At 44.4% G+C, this 14,507-nt stretch overlaps 1 protein-coding gene across 2 annotated transcripts in view; it reads left to right on the top strand.

Moving 5' to 3' along the window:
• ADAM17 (ADAM metallopeptidase domain 17) overlaps nucleotides 1–14,507 on the top strand; it is a 30,690-nt gene that overhangs the window by 13,730 nt on the left and 2,453 nt on the right. For both annotated transcript variants that reach the window (XM_021390457.1, XM_021390458.1), the window contains exons 4-17: nucleotides 230–318; nucleotides 2,253–2,421; nucleotides 3,179–3,309; nucleotides 4,705–4,794; nucleotides 5,831–5,944; nucleotides 6,466–6,610; nucleotides 7,159–7,247; nucleotides 9,234–9,386; nucleotides 9,806–10,005; nucleotides 10,135–10,238; nucleotides 10,742–10,876; nucleotides 11,722–11,852; nucleotides 12,984–13,062; nucleotides 14,232–14,320. In XM_021390457.1, the coding sequence (XP_021246132.1) occupies nucleotides 230–318; nucleotides 2,253–2,421; nucleotides 3,179–3,309; nucleotides 4,705–4,794; nucleotides 5,831–5,944; nucleotides 6,466–6,610; nucleotides 7,159–7,247; nucleotides 9,234–9,386; nucleotides 9,806–10,005; nucleotides 10,135–10,238; nucleotides 10,742–10,876; nucleotides 11,722–11,852; nucleotides 12,984–13,062; nucleotides 14,232–14,320 (1,718 nt within the window). The remainder of the gene's footprint in view (nucleotides 1–229; nucleotides 319–2,252; nucleotides 2,422–3,178; nucleotides 3,310–4,704; nucleotides 4,795–5,830; nucleotides 5,945–6,465; nucleotides 6,611–7,158; nucleotides 7,248–9,233; nucleotides 9,387–9,805; nucleotides 10,006–10,134; nucleotides 10,239–10,741; nucleotides 10,877–11,721; nucleotides 11,853–12,983; nucleotides 13,063–14,231; nucleotides 14,321–14,507) is intronic.

The raw sequence follows: 14,507 nt of genomic DNA, 5'->3' as shown, positions 1-14,507 counted from the left end.
CTGTGACCATTGGGAAGCTAAGATGGAGGAGGGAGCACTGGTTCATGTCTTTTTTTCTTTTTTTTTTCTTTCTGGAATGTTCTCCAGAGACTGAGGAAGTTAATCTGTATTGAAGTTTAAAAAATAAAAAATAAATTTAAAAAAATCAGTGTCTTTGTAGAATCAGTAGGATTTTTGTAGGAGTGCATGCAAATAGAGCTGACTCTTTTTTTTAATCTTTATGTCAAAGGGGAGCATAATTCCAAGGTTGTGGCACATATTGGGGATGAAGACTTTACTGTAAGAATCAGTGCTGATGGAGAGGAATACAATATAGAGGTATGCCTTACTGTGAAAGGGAATATTCAAAAAATTCTCTCTTTTACCTGTGGGTGTTTCTGTTTCTAGCTAGTCACAGTGACACTTCTGTAGCTGAAAATAGACTTGGTGGCGGTGGCGTTTGTTTTTGAGTTAGTAGGAAGGTGGAATTAAAATGGAAAACCATTTTGACTTTAGTAAGTATTGAATTTTATTAGTGAGTGCCATTCTGTGGCATTTGCATCTTTTAGATCCATCGGAGAGAAGATAGATCTTAAACAGGAAAAGATTTAGAAACAGAAATGGGTAGCTTTGGTAATTAGTGGTGATCACGTCCTTTAGAATAACAAACAGTACAGCCTTCTGAGTAGAGCTGAGGTTTATTGAGCATTCCAAGATTGTGCCTTTGCTATATCTTGAAATTTGTCCTGTTCTTTGAGCTTTGTTTAAAAATCTGCTTTTTCTCTGCTCCCTTCTTTCTGTTTTTCACCATTTTTATTGTGTTATTTTAAACTACTCGTAAAAAAAAAAAAAAAAAAACAGCAAATGTATAATTAAAGACTACCCTAATTACTTGTTCAGAGCAGTATATTCCCAGACACAAGCTGTGTTAAGGTGGCTGGATAACAGTAATTATGGCTAAGTGTTAGGAGAAAATTACAATAGCCACATAACCCAAGGATATTCAGAATTATAGGTAAGCCTGAGAAATCTGGTCCTATTAAAGTATAAAAATGTGATTAGAATACATGAACCACTCTACTTGTGCTTTACGTCAAGAGCAAATAGTAGCTGTTTGATCATGAGATAAAGCATTTTTAGTGTTTGTGGTCCAAGAGTAATGTAAGCATATCTCAGTTTCCCACGTAGCTTCCTACTGGCCATGTCTGTACAGCTAAATACGGGTAGGCATTGAGGCTACAGCTTGTACACACATCCCCATGTCAGCTTTGGCCCCTCACCACCCTGAGATCTTGCCTGCGTGTGGTCAGAGCTGGTAGGTGCCGGAGACCATTCCCAAAAGGCAGTACTGACAGAGCTGTCCCACTGTTGCCTTCCTTTACTTCCATGGTCCTCACTGCTGGGAAAAGTTGGGAATCTTAATGTAAATCCCTTGTGCATCCTATGTTGCCCTGGGATGTGGAGTGTTTGCCCTCAGTTTCATGGCTCATAAGAGTTGTCTGAAGATCAGAGAGTGCTGCCTAAAGCCCAGAGGGGACCCAGAGCCAAGTGATCTGGGGGATGGTTTTGGACTGTCTCTGCTGTTTGGCCTTGCCCAGAGAACAGCTCCTGGGTGGTTTTTTTTTTGTTGGTGTTGCCACAGATGTTACTTACAGGTACTAAGAGGGAAGTGGCAGTACGCATCTACTGTGCAACAGGATGTTTTTGTACTGAGATTTTGTGGTTTTCTTTGATTTTTTTCAGAGTTTTCACTTGCTTTTAAGTGACTAAGGAATGTTGAAGAGTCTGCTTCTGATGATGTGCTGGTGTGCACTTGGATATCCTCTGGTAGCTTAAAAGATAACCCTTGTGCCTCCAGTCAGTGCATTTGTTAGCGTATTCTTGCTGTCTCCTCCCGTAGCTTCTCGTCAGTAATGGAGGGAACAGAGGCGCTCGAGATGCCTCCTCAGGCTGCTTTTATTCCAGGGGGGAATTACAACTCCCTCTCCTACAGCTTTATCATATGACTGCTGCTGCTCTGTCGAGGTGATTTTAGATCTTTGGATGCATGTGGGCCATAAAGGGTTGAATTCGATTGGCTTTCTTGGCAGTGTAGTTTTGTTGGTAGATGTATTTCCAAGGGTGAAGTTACTATAGTGCAATGTTCGCGTGTATGTGTACACATAAAGCTGGGGAGACTTGGCTCTGTGTGTGTGTGTGTTTGTATTTTACTTAAGTCTTTGCATTGACTGTGTTCCTAACTATCTGTGTTTCTCCTGCTCTTACGCTCTCAGCCTCTGTGGAGATTTATAGATGACGTTCAAGATGAAAGATTGCTTGTCTACAGATCTGAAGACATTAAAGATTTCTCACGTTTGCAATCCCCCAAAGTATGTGGTTATTTAAAGCTGAACGAAGAAGAACTTTTACCCAAAGGACTGGAAGAGAGTAAGCAAAATGAAGGTGAGCATCCATACCCTGGGAGAGCAGAACCTTCAAAATGAATACTTGAATTCCATGTGTGTAGGCAAGTGAGATCACAACCTTGGCAATAATCTGTGTTAGTCCTTCTGGTTTATTTATTTTAAGTCGCTGGTTCAAGGGGGAAAGCAGTACTTGTTTTCATGCCCTCTTTCCCTCCTCCCCATACAACAAAGCACAAAATGCTAAAAGGAAGAAATTGTCCCTAGCAGCATGTTTCTTCCTGGCTCACTGAATGCGTGACTGGCTCTATCCAAGTGTAAATGAAGTACAGGAAGCTATTTCCTTGGGCTGAAGTAGTGTTTGTTGTGACAGCTCACAGCAAGGTAGGTAGGCTTTTTAAGGAGAACACTAAAACAACCTTATACTTGCGCGCTCTAGGGCCCGTTTGATATCTGTGACCACTGTAATAATCCCTCTTGAGCTATGATGAGTCTCTGTCTTCTGCTGCATCAGCAGGGATGGGGATAATGACTGGGGACAGAAGGAAGAGTTGTTAGGACAGAGACTGACCTTAAAAACTGTAGGTAAATTTCTCGAGCAACTGTTTCATTACTATAGATTCCGTTCCTTACAACAAGTCTGAGGACTGTTACGAAGACAAAATTCAAGAGTCCTCACCTCCGCCCAAAATCAAGCAACCAAAAAATCCCACCCAGTCATGTTCAAGACTGAAATAAAGATAATAGACACAGCCGTAGACAGCTTGTTGAATGTTTATTTTTTTAATGCACATTAGCAAGCATCCACCGGGAGAAAAGAGCCATTCCAGAGAGCTCCAAAGATACGTGCAAGATGTTGGTAGTGGCAGATCATCGTTTTTTCAAGTACATGGGCCGTGGGGAAGAGAGTACTACTATAAACTATTTGGTAGGTAAATATACTCTGTTACACTTTGTTGGAGTAAATGGAGAAAAGAAAAAAAGTGATTCAGTATTTATAACCACATAGAGCTTATACAGATCTTCTACAGCATATGCACGTTGCGCGTGTGTGCTTTTTACCTGGGAAAATGGCAAATCATGCATTAAAAATATTCTATAGTGGTGATGCTGTAATTACGTAGTCTTTGGTTTTCATATCCCTTCCCTTTGCATGCTACTTGTGGCTATGCTGTTTTCTCATTAAGAAAAATATTTTTAAAATCAGCGTCCTAGAATCCCTTGGACTTTGAATTCCAGTTTAAATGGTCCAGACGTGTTTAAAGTTCACGTGGGGGGCGAAAACAACTTGTATCGTTTTTCAGCTTCATCCAAGATTCTCTGTCCAGAACAACAATATTTGAAATAGGAGCAGTAAAAAATTACTTTGGTTGTATGTGTGGTTGTCAAGTAGAACAGCTGCCTACAGCAGGAGTGGAGAGTATGGGTTTTGGGACATGAGAGAATAAGAAGTGAAACCACTTGTGGAGTTCTGATGTTTCTCAAGAGTCTCTTTCTAAGTCTGAACCTTTGACGTGCTAATCGCTCTGTGCCATCTTTCCTGGCTTTTCAACCTTTCTGTTCCCAGAAATGTTTACATTCCCCAGGTAATAGAGCCTAAGTTTGTCTATTTACAGAGATTATCTCGGCATCTGACATATGATTCTTCTAGGCTTAACCTACTGTTGTGTTTCCTGGGTAGATGGGTGCTGTAAACAACACAGAGATGGAAAAACTGGAGTATAAGCTATTATTAAGTGGCTGTAAATGTCATTCTTCATTCTGAGCAAGTTTGATGCTCTGTGTCTAGTAGAAGGTGATTTTTAAGAAGATGAGAGCAGCTCGAAAAGGGAGATATTGATTGTGAGTGCTGAAGAGAGACTGTCTGGAACCTTGTGCTTGAACCGTAATAAGGAAGATGGTAGTTTACTGCCTGCAAAAAGGGAAGGAGGCCTTGGGGGTCAGTTGAGTTCAGTGCTAAAACAAAGCAGTAAAAACAGCCCCTCTGCCCGTCCCCTCAGAGAAACCTGGAAAACCACTATAGGAACAAAATGTTCCCCAAGATGTCTTGTTTTTAATGTTACCTCTTTCCCTGCACTGATGAAAGCGATCAATGGAAGTTGGTACTGCTTTTTTATGATGGAATGTTTTCAGAGGTTTTTGTTAGTACTCTTTGGATCCATGCACTGTTGGTTGTGGATCACTGAATATGTCTGTTATGTTCAGCGAGGTTCAGTTTTAATTTGACATGTTTCCAGATAAATGCTGCAGCTTCTTGGAGTGTCTTGAACTTCAGTACGCAAAAGCTTAGGACTGCCATAACTTGTTATTCTTTCCTGCATAGATTGAACTGATAGACAGAGTAGATGACATCTACCGAAATACTTCCTGGGACAATGGGGCCTTCAAAGGTTACGGCATACAGATAGAGCAGGTAGGTATTCACTGAACTATGCAAAGGGTTTCCAATTTAAAGAACTCTTTTTAGGTGTCAGGGTTTTGGACTATTTCGTCTAGATTATAGATGGAAATAATTAAATCTTACTTATTAACTGCAGCCAGCAATGTTTGTTAATGTCATCTTAGCAGTGGTGGTGTTAATGATTTGACAGCATGTCTATTTTCAGTTCCTTGCAGCTTTTGAGATGAGAGTTCTCTCTTCCCATACCTAATCGCAATTCAGAGGTGCAGTTCTTGTTTCTGTTAGACGTGCTGTTTCGCACTTAATCTTTCTGTTGGTGGCTAGTGCTTAGCTTATAAAACACTAGTGTACCTCAAACATACTAAAGAAGCACAAATCCTGCTTGGACTTCAGTGATTGCAGTTAAACATAATATCACGGTAGTGTAGAGGCTGGTATAGGACTGGGTATAGTGGACTCAGTTCACTTGATAGCTCCTGGAAGTTAAAGCATAGAAATTTGGCAGAGGACATTAAAAAAGAAGAGGAATCTATCTGCTCTCAGTACTGCAAGAGCTGTCACGGGGACACTTGTGCTACAAGCTAGCCGCCCATTTGCTGGGCATGGCTCTCCAGGAGCAAGGAAGGCAGGCTAATTGAGGGGCAGGAGGAAAGCATACTGCTCTAATTCTGGTCTACTGGGAAAGCAGCAATCCTTTAAAATATGTTTTAGTTAACAATAGTTCTGTGGTGTTTGGGACCTATTAATTCTACATGTGAAACTTAGTTGTATTTGTTAGGGGTTTGTTTTATGTAACATGCATCTTAAATCACAGTACTTTGCTGAAGACTGTTGATGTTACTCTACAATGGCTGGTGTAGTTGCTTGTGATTTTATCACTGTATCTTAAATAGCAGAGGCTGAAAGCTGAACATTGGGAGCATGCTGAATCTGAGTTTTTCTTCTTGCAGATCTATTGAGACATTTAGGATTGCATTGAGAACTTTTCTGTAGTTATAAAATTGACTCAAAATTCTTCTACGTTGTTGTCGCCCTTTTTGAAATGTAGATTATCATCCACAGTGAACCTAATCATGTAGAACCTGGAGAAAAGCATTACAATATGGCAAAAAGCTATCCAGATGACAAGAAAGATGCCTGGGATGTGAAAATGCTGCTAGAGGTAGGTAGTAGCCCTTGAAAAACTGTGTGTTTTGCAGAAATTTACTTGCACAGTTGTTTTGCAGTAGTACGTGAAACTCCTTCACTTCTTCCTGTGATGTATAGATGTTAGACTAAGTCAAACTAGCAAATGTGCCCTGTAACCCACGGCTAGGGGCTCCTTTGTATAATTGTGGAGCACACACCAACTGGGGTTAATATGTAACTTGAGTCAGAAGGGCAGTCCTGGTACATCTGGCTCTAAGACTGTGACTGCCTTCTGACCTTCACAAAATTAGTGTAGATGGCTTTCCCCTCTGTGTGAAAAGGGGGAAGTGAACTGGCAAGTTACATAAATGAATGTGTACAATGTATGTGGGTATTCATTTAATCTTCAGATTTGTAGGACAGATAATCATCTGCTTTTGCCTGACTTAACCAGATTTAGAAAGTGCCTGGCTTATTAGATGAAAGTTAATTATAGATTTCTGGTATGCACCGTGAAGCATTTTACAGAGTATATACTTTTTTTCCTCTTTAAAGCAATTTAGCTTTGATATCGCTGAGAAAGCAGCTCACGTGTGCCTTGCTCATCTCTTCACATACCAAGATTTTGACATGGGAACACTTGGACTGGCTTACGTTGGCTCTCCCAGACCTAACAGCCATGGTGGCATTTGTCCTAAAGGCAAGACTTCCTTTTCTTCCTTTCCAACTGTGGCTTGAAAGCTAGTTTTTGTTATTTGTATTTAATCCTCTTCTAGCTTTCATGGAGCATGATGTGCTATTTGCATAGTCTCTAGTGGTTGTCTTTTGGATAGAATTGATGGCCATTTTCTTGGCTGGAGCTGGAAAAAGAGGGAAGTGGGGGAGGGGGGAGTCACAAGGCTATCTGGAGTGAAGAAGCTTTGTGAAAGCCATTATGGCCTGGCTAGACCAAGTTCCACTTTGTGTGGGTGCATCTTGTCGCAGTTGTGGAACGGCAGATGCTGTTGTCTTGGAAATTTCTTGTATTGTCCCCCTTTGCTGCAATACATGAGCTGCTTGTGCTGTGCTTGAAAGAATTCCCACTGGAGAAGACTGGCAAGAGGCTCACTGGTGAATCTGTGAGAACAAGAAAGCTGTTCATTTTACCAAACAAAGCATAGTTGCCTATCCACCTCCTACAAAGGAAAAGAAAAATGAAAACAAGAAAAAGACTTGTCAATTTGTTCTGTTTCTATCTCGCTTCTATAGCTTATCACAGTCCCATTGTAAAGAAAGACATCTATCTGAACAGCGGCTTAACCAGCACCAAGAACTATGGGAAAACCATCCTCACAAAGGTAAGAATATCCTCTGTGGAGAGTGAGCGTTCGGTGTATGTACTTGTTTGTTGGTGGTGTGCTTACTGGGGTTGTGACGATGTTCTGTGTCTGTCAGTAGCAAGCTGCTGGCTTTCAGATGGAGTCAGATCCCTGGGGATAAGGATGTAGGTCACAGAGCCCTTACCGCCGCGTTGTCCTGGTTGACAAAGGGAGTTAGGATTGAATGCAGTCGAAGACTGAATTCACTGCGGAACAGTAATGGGGAAATGTAGCCGTCGTCTAATAGGGACTGCCCAAAAGTTATCCCAATACAAATAGCATTTTGATATGCGAAGGTTAATTTAAATGCGTTTTACTGCAGACAAACAAAAAATCACTCTTCAACAGGACAGGCAGTATTATACAGCCAGTAGGCTTACAGCAAGAATAAAGTGAGCGTGACTGAAACAAGTACTTAATGTGTTTGCTATTGCATGCATCCTCAGCATGCAGATGGAAGGAGGCATACGCTAGGCTTGTTCTACACGCGAGGTAAAGCAGTGCTAGTAGTTTGGCGAAGTAGGAGATCTAGTTTGGACCTTTTAATGAAATTCGTCTGCCTGCTTTTTGTGTGTGCGTGTCTTGAATAAGTAGTGCAGGAAACAGTGTAATAAGCAGAGGTGCTAATACTGATGTAAATTGATGCCGTCCGGATTTTTTTTCATAGCTGATGATACACTGAAGGCATGAAGGCCTCAATATGAGCTTTGTCTCGCTTGAGAAAGTAGCGGAGCAGTGTCTGCGTTTGCAGCTACCAGATCTTTGCAGCAGGGCATATTTTTCTCCTGCTGACTTCTCAGCTGTGCTTCGCTGTAGCCTGATTATAAAGGGAATTCATAATTGATGTGTGGGCTAAAACTTGGCTCAGAAGCTGTCAAGAAGCTAGGAAAAAAAAGACAGAGAGGCTTTGTACTAGAGGGATGTTGACAAAGAGCTCTGGCTGTTGCCATGCTATTTGCATTCGTTGTTCAGTCTCCAAGCTGGAGCCCTGTCCTGGACGACAAAGGAAATTGAGTTTGAAGTCGCCCCAGCAGGAGTCACAAAGCTTGGGCTGAGGCAGCGGGCACGTACAGACTGTTTTCACAGGGACACTTCTGCACAGTGTCTGATCAGACTTAAGAATCTGCTTAAAACCCTCCCACAAATGAAATGCCACGAAGCACTGATTTGATCTCTGGGCGGCTCTCCTGCACTAGCTCACATGTTGGGCATGCTTAGTACTGCACGCCAGCAGCTGTGACTGTTACCTCACCAAAGTTCCTTCCCTCTGTCACAAACCATCCAATCTCCTTGAGGTTAACTTATTTCTGTGCTGCTTTCCTTCTCACCTCGTGAACTTGCCACCACCTACTGGCCAAGGCCGTGCAGCCATGTGCCACCACGTGGAGCTGCCTGAGATCCTCAGCGCAAGGAGTCATCCCCTGCACTGGAGATGTTAGAAATTCCTCCCTGTCGGGCTGCATTTGTAGATGTTTTTCTTAGCGGTCATATAATAGAAAAGCTTATTCAGTGCTCCTGATGTACTCATCTATTTAGAAGAAATAATTCTAATGGCAAGATAAGCTTAAACAAGAGATTGACTAATTGTGGTAGCTAGTGTTTGTTTGGATTGGTTTTTGTGTTGAACTTGCATGCCTTCCAGCTGTTTAAAATCAGTTTTTGATATTTTGAGTATTTGCTCTGCAGTGAAATCAAAACTGAATTGGTATTCTTGAGCAGCGCTTTGCATTTAACAAAGCTTTAGTATTCAGACCTAGCCTGGAACTTGCCTTTGGATGCAAGCCATAATTATACTTGCCATACTTTAGTTCCCTACTTCTAAGAAATGATAACGGGGAAATGGCTTTTTCATCTCAATGTATTGTAGAATTGTGGGTGACTTAGAAGTAGCTGGGATCTTCTCTCCTGTCCTGCTTGGAGTTATTTCTTTCAGCACTACTATTTTGTTTTTAATTTTCAAAACAGGAGGCTGACTTGGTTACAACTCATGAACTTGGACATAACTTCGGAGCAGAGCACGATCCTGACAGTCTGCCAGAATGTGCCCCCACAGAGGACCAGGGAGGGAAATACGTTATGTATCCAATTGCTGTCAGTGGAGATCATGAAAACAATAAGGTATAGTTGCATAATTTTGTGTCCACGTGCAAGTCTTTGCTATGGTCAGTGACCTTTTACACAGGAGGCTGTTTAGTTAATGATTCTTCTACCTTGAAACATGTGGGAATTTAATGGATTGGCCGTAAAAAGAAAACAGAACTTCTTGCAGTTGGGTTCTCTGCAAGATGAGCTCATCTTTCTGAGTTTCTCTGGAATTCATGGTGTGTCCAGACACCATTTATAATCAGTTGTTGTGGCTGTGGCTGCTTTCCCATCTTAAATTTTTTCCGAGCCCTCAAAATGGCAATATGGAGGGAATACATGCTTTCTAAGACGCCGGAATTTGGAGACCTAAAGAGGCTGAGGCTTTCACAGATGGGCTTGTTGACAGAAGGGTACGCTCCTCAGTGCTGCTCTTTCCCTTTATGACTCTCCAGATGTTTTCAAGCTGCAGCAAAAAATCCATCCATAGGACCATAGAGATCAAGGCCCAGGAGTGCTTCAAAGAGCGCAACAACAAAGTGTGTGGGAACTCCAGGGTGGACGAAGGTGAGGAATGCGATCCTGGCCTCTTGTACCAACAAGCTGATCCCTGCTGCTCTGCAGACTGCAAGCTGAAAGATGGTGCCAAATGCAGGTAAGGGATGCACTGCAACATTTCATACATGGAGGAGAGAATTTCTTTCTCTGCCTTTTGTCGTGCTCGTACTTCTTTTAAATATATAAATGCTCAGTATTTCTTCCTTTCATTTTGATCTTTCCACAGTGATCGGAACAGCCCCTGCTGTAAAGGCTGCCAGTTTGAAAGTGCCCAGAAAAAATGCCAAGAAGCCATAAATGCCACTTGTAAAGGAGAGTCTTTTTGCACGGGTAGGACAGAGCTCTGTGCTCGCTCCGTCAGCTGGCCAAGTGCTCCAGGCTGAGTGTCCCATTCCATCAGCTTTCAAGCTAGCGCCCTTTATTCATCCGGTACAACTAATTTTAGAGACCAGTTAAGCACCACAAAACTGCTCTATAATAAGTTTCGTTGTAGTTCAGGAGCCACTTGGTGATTTACTGCCCCAGAGAACGTGAAGAATGTTTATTTCTTCTTCCTTTAAGAAAAGGAAAGCAAAACAGGGCAGGTCACTGGGAAAGGCTAAGGATGAACTGAAACTTGCCATGGAAAGGGTGGAAGTACTGCAGCTCTGCTTCTCTTCCCCACTTGTTTACTTCCTCTCTGTAATCTTTTTCGGGGGCAAGGGGACAGGTCAGAGCTGTGCTGCCCTGCTGATGGGGCCTCCAGAGTCTGCTTTGTGCTGCTTGCTCTCCAGGGTGCCACGAAGCCCTTTGCTCTAACACTTTCCTCCTACCCTGTCACCCCCTGTCTGCAGGGAACAGCAGCGAGTGCCCTCCTCCTGGGAATGCTCCAGACGACACCATCTGTGTGGACATGGGGAAGTGCAAGGACGGCGAGTGCATCCCTTTCTGCGAGAGGGAGAAGAACCTCCGCTCGTGTGCCTGCAACGGTGGGTGGTGTGGGACTGGACTGAGAGCTGTTGCCTCAGCCCTGCTCCCCAGGTAGCGCTGGTCTCATCCATTGGAGGCCTGAGCATGTGGATCCCTTCAGGGTTGTTGTTTTGTTGGGGTTTTTTTACTGTTTTTTTAGGGTTAGTATTTTCTGTTTGGACTCAAGTTGAGCTCTGTGATCATTATGGGTTTCTTGTAGCTTGGGATATTCCATGGAAAGGAATGTAAATGTCCTCTTGGCTGAAGACATTGAGATAAGACTTGGGCTCTGCACCCTAGGTAAAGGAGGGGGCGTTCCCACCATCCTCTTCCTCAACTGTAGACAACCAGATGGGGAAAGTCTGGCTGTTCTGATAGTGAGGAGGTGCCAAACAGCCTCTGGACCAAATGTGACTCCCAAAAAGTGGATAAAGAGAGATTTCAGAAGCCAAAGTACCTTGAGAACATAGGATCCCTGAGCCTAATCCCCTGCTACTGCATACCTGCCTGTCCTGCCTTTGTATGAGTGAGCTGTAGTCCTTTCTTGCTCTCTATCCTATCTCCCAAGTGTGGTAGAGCAGCTGAGAGGAGGAGGAAGGCTCCACAGGGGATGCTCAGGGATGTACTGTGAGCCCCTCCATTTGAGACAGAGGATATAACTGAGGAGAAGGGTTCCTAGAGGACTCGAAACCCAAGAGGTATTTAAATCCATCTTGGATGGACACATCTGGAACTTTGTCACCTGCTTATGGGTTGCTGCAGCCTTGGGGTGTCAGCCTGCAGAGCTGGGGAAGGACACGTGGGGTTTTGTGTGTGACTGGCTTTGGGTTGCAGTGGCTGATGGGGCTGTGCTGATTTATTGCAGAAACAGATAACTCCTGCAAGGTGTGCTGCCGGGACGAGCAGGATCGATGCACACCGTACGTCGACGCCAATGACCAGTTCCTGTTTCTGCGCAAGGGGAAGCCTTGTACTGTGGGCTTCTGTGACACAAATGTGAGTGTTCTTGGGTGCCAGTGTACTGCAGTCTGCTTTTGTAGCCAAATGCCACAGTCCTCTGTGGCTCAGCCTGTGCTGACAGAGAGAAGGCAAAGCTCTGTTGCTCCCAGGCCTGTGTACAGTGAGGCCTGGGAGGGCAGTGGGGCACCTGGTGCTGTAGGTGTGCTGGCAGAGGGGGCACAGCTGCCTTCAGCTCCTGGGGGCTGACAGTGGACCTGCAGAAGTGGAAGGTGGTTACCAGAAGATCAAGATCTGGACCCATTTGCCTCTCCATGGCATAAATGTTTGAGGGATCTGAGGCTGCAGACAGAATTTAGCTCCACAAATAGCTGCGCAGGGTGGAGCTGTTCCTTCTGCCACTGCTTACAGCCCCTTCTTGCTGCTCCTGCAGATCAGCAGCTGGCAGCTTGTGTGCAGGTAGCGGCCAAACGCTTCCACAAGCTGGGCTGGGTTAGCAGCACTGTTTCAGGTGCCCACGTTAGCCCAGTTAATTCTGACTGAAATAAACCAGGTCAGCGAGCAAGCTCATGAAGATCTGATGGGCAGTGCCTGCAGGGGCACTGAGCCTTCGCCACTAGCACAGCGGTGACCACAGCTACGTGGCCAGTGCGTAGTCTGCAGGCCTGGCAGACTGTGCTGGATTTACTGTTGGCAGAAGTGAATTGTGGGAGGCATATCCCAGTCCTGCGGCAGAATGGAAAGGGCAGCGATGCTCTCCTGTGTTAAACCAGCACGAATCTGTAAGCCCCTCTGTAAGCATGGGGTCCTGAGAGCTGCGGCCTCCTTGGGCAGTGGGAACTGAGGCTTCGAGTGCATCATCCTCTTCAGAAACTTTGGCTTTGTGTTCCCTAATGTGGGTGGGGGTGCTGCACTTCTTGTGTGTTTCAACAATTACAACTGGATCAGTTCCAGACAGCAATAGGATTGAATCTTAGTCAAAAATAAAGGCAGTAAAGGTGGAGCAGTGACGCTGGGATGAGTGTAAATCATTCAGTGTGTCTGAAGTGCTTCTGCGTCTCTGCACCTTTATGTCAGTACCGTCTTTGCATCCTTTCCCTCTCCAAGAAGGAAGTAGTTAATGTTTACATAGCCTGAGATCATTTTGTAAATAGATGCTTACTTTTACAGGGCAAATGTGAGAAGCAAGTACAGGACGTGATTGAACGATTTTGGGATTTCATAGACCAGCTTAGCATCAACACCTTTGGTAAGATACATAACCTTGTCCTGTCGTTCTTTTTAGTTCTCAGTATGAATCCGTGTTTGACAGCATGGATCTGACCTTGTAAGGCAAGGAATGGGATTATTTTGCATTTTTCCACTCTGTTATTTCCTATTCCCATATTTCCTAGTCATCTTCCAAGCTTGTAAAAGAGGTGATAGCTATTCCAGAAAGCTGCTTGTCTGAAAACCGGTAAGTAGGTCAATTAGAGAAAAGGAAATAACAGTTCCTTAGAGGTCAGCTAGTTTCAGCATGGTATAGGTAAAGTAGGCCTCTCAGTGGGATTTAAATGTCAACAGACTGGGAAGGCAACACTTCATTTCTCTCATTTAATAAAGCCCCCTCCAGCAGTGTTCCTCTTGTGAATCACAGGCTGGTAATGGAGGGGTCCTGACCCCCTGCATGCAGCCAACAGGCAGCACCTCCCAGGGCAGCTGCTCTCCTTCTGTTACTGTCATCCTGAGGGCGCTGTTAATGAGCAGGTGCTTGCGTAACGACGGGGTAACAGCGCGTGTGTTTGTGGTAAAGTGTGCATACACATGGCAATGTGTATTGACCTTCGAGGTCAGGCTGGACCGGGCTCTGAGCACCTGATGGAGCTGTAGATGTCCCTGTTCATTGCGGGGGAGTTGGACCAGATGGCCTTTAAAGGCCCCTTCTGACTCAAACGGTTCTCTGATTCTATGACAAGGGTTTGGGGCTTTCAAACCTAAGCTCTAAGGTTAAAAATAAATATTAAAAAATACCGTGTAGGTAATCATTGAAACCATTCATTCTGCTCAAGTAGAGGCAGGCTTCATCTCTGCCCAGAAGTGAGTGTGTTGCGGAGTCTTGTGACTGGACAATCAGAACGTGGTGGCAGATGCACAGTGTGTCCTGTAACTGTGAGGAGCCCTGGCTAAGGGCGGCTTGCTCCCGTCTGCTCACATGGAACGTTACGGCCTCTCAGCATCCCTCATCAGGGAAGATGTTACTGTCAACAGTTTCAGTTAATTGCATCCAATCTTTCTGAACATGTAATTCCTCTTATGTCGGCCTAGTTCTGCACCCTGTGTTTTATCTGAGAAATTCTGCAGTGGCTGCAGAACAGGGACTTGTGCATAGGCATGAAACTGTGCTTGGCAGGTTACTAATGGGTTTGAACCGATTCGCAGGGAAGTTCCTGGCAGATAACATAGTGGGCTCTGTGCTCGTCTTCTCCTTGCTGTTTTGGATTCCTCTCAGCATCCTCGTGCACTGTGTGGTGAGTACACTGGAGAGGCCTGCTCTGTTGCATGGAGCTGCAGGAGAAACTCTTTGTGTACAAAGCGGCACTGTTTGTGGGAGGTGGTGCTGGGGAGATTTTAGCAAACCCCAAAGGGAGGATCCAGCGTATGTCCCTTCAGTAGGCAAAGCTCCTGCTGAGCCCTGCCAGGCTCTAGCAACCCCAG

This window comes from Numida meleagris, chromosome 3, assembly GCF_002078875.1.
Source record: "Numida meleagris isolate 19003 breed g44 Domestic line chromosome 3, NumMel1.0, whole genome shotgun sequence".
Lineage (NCBI taxonomy): Eukaryota > Metazoa > Chordata > Aves > Galliformes > Numididae > Numida > Numida meleagris.
This window is presented reverse-complemented; position numbering and strand designations above follow the sequence as displayed.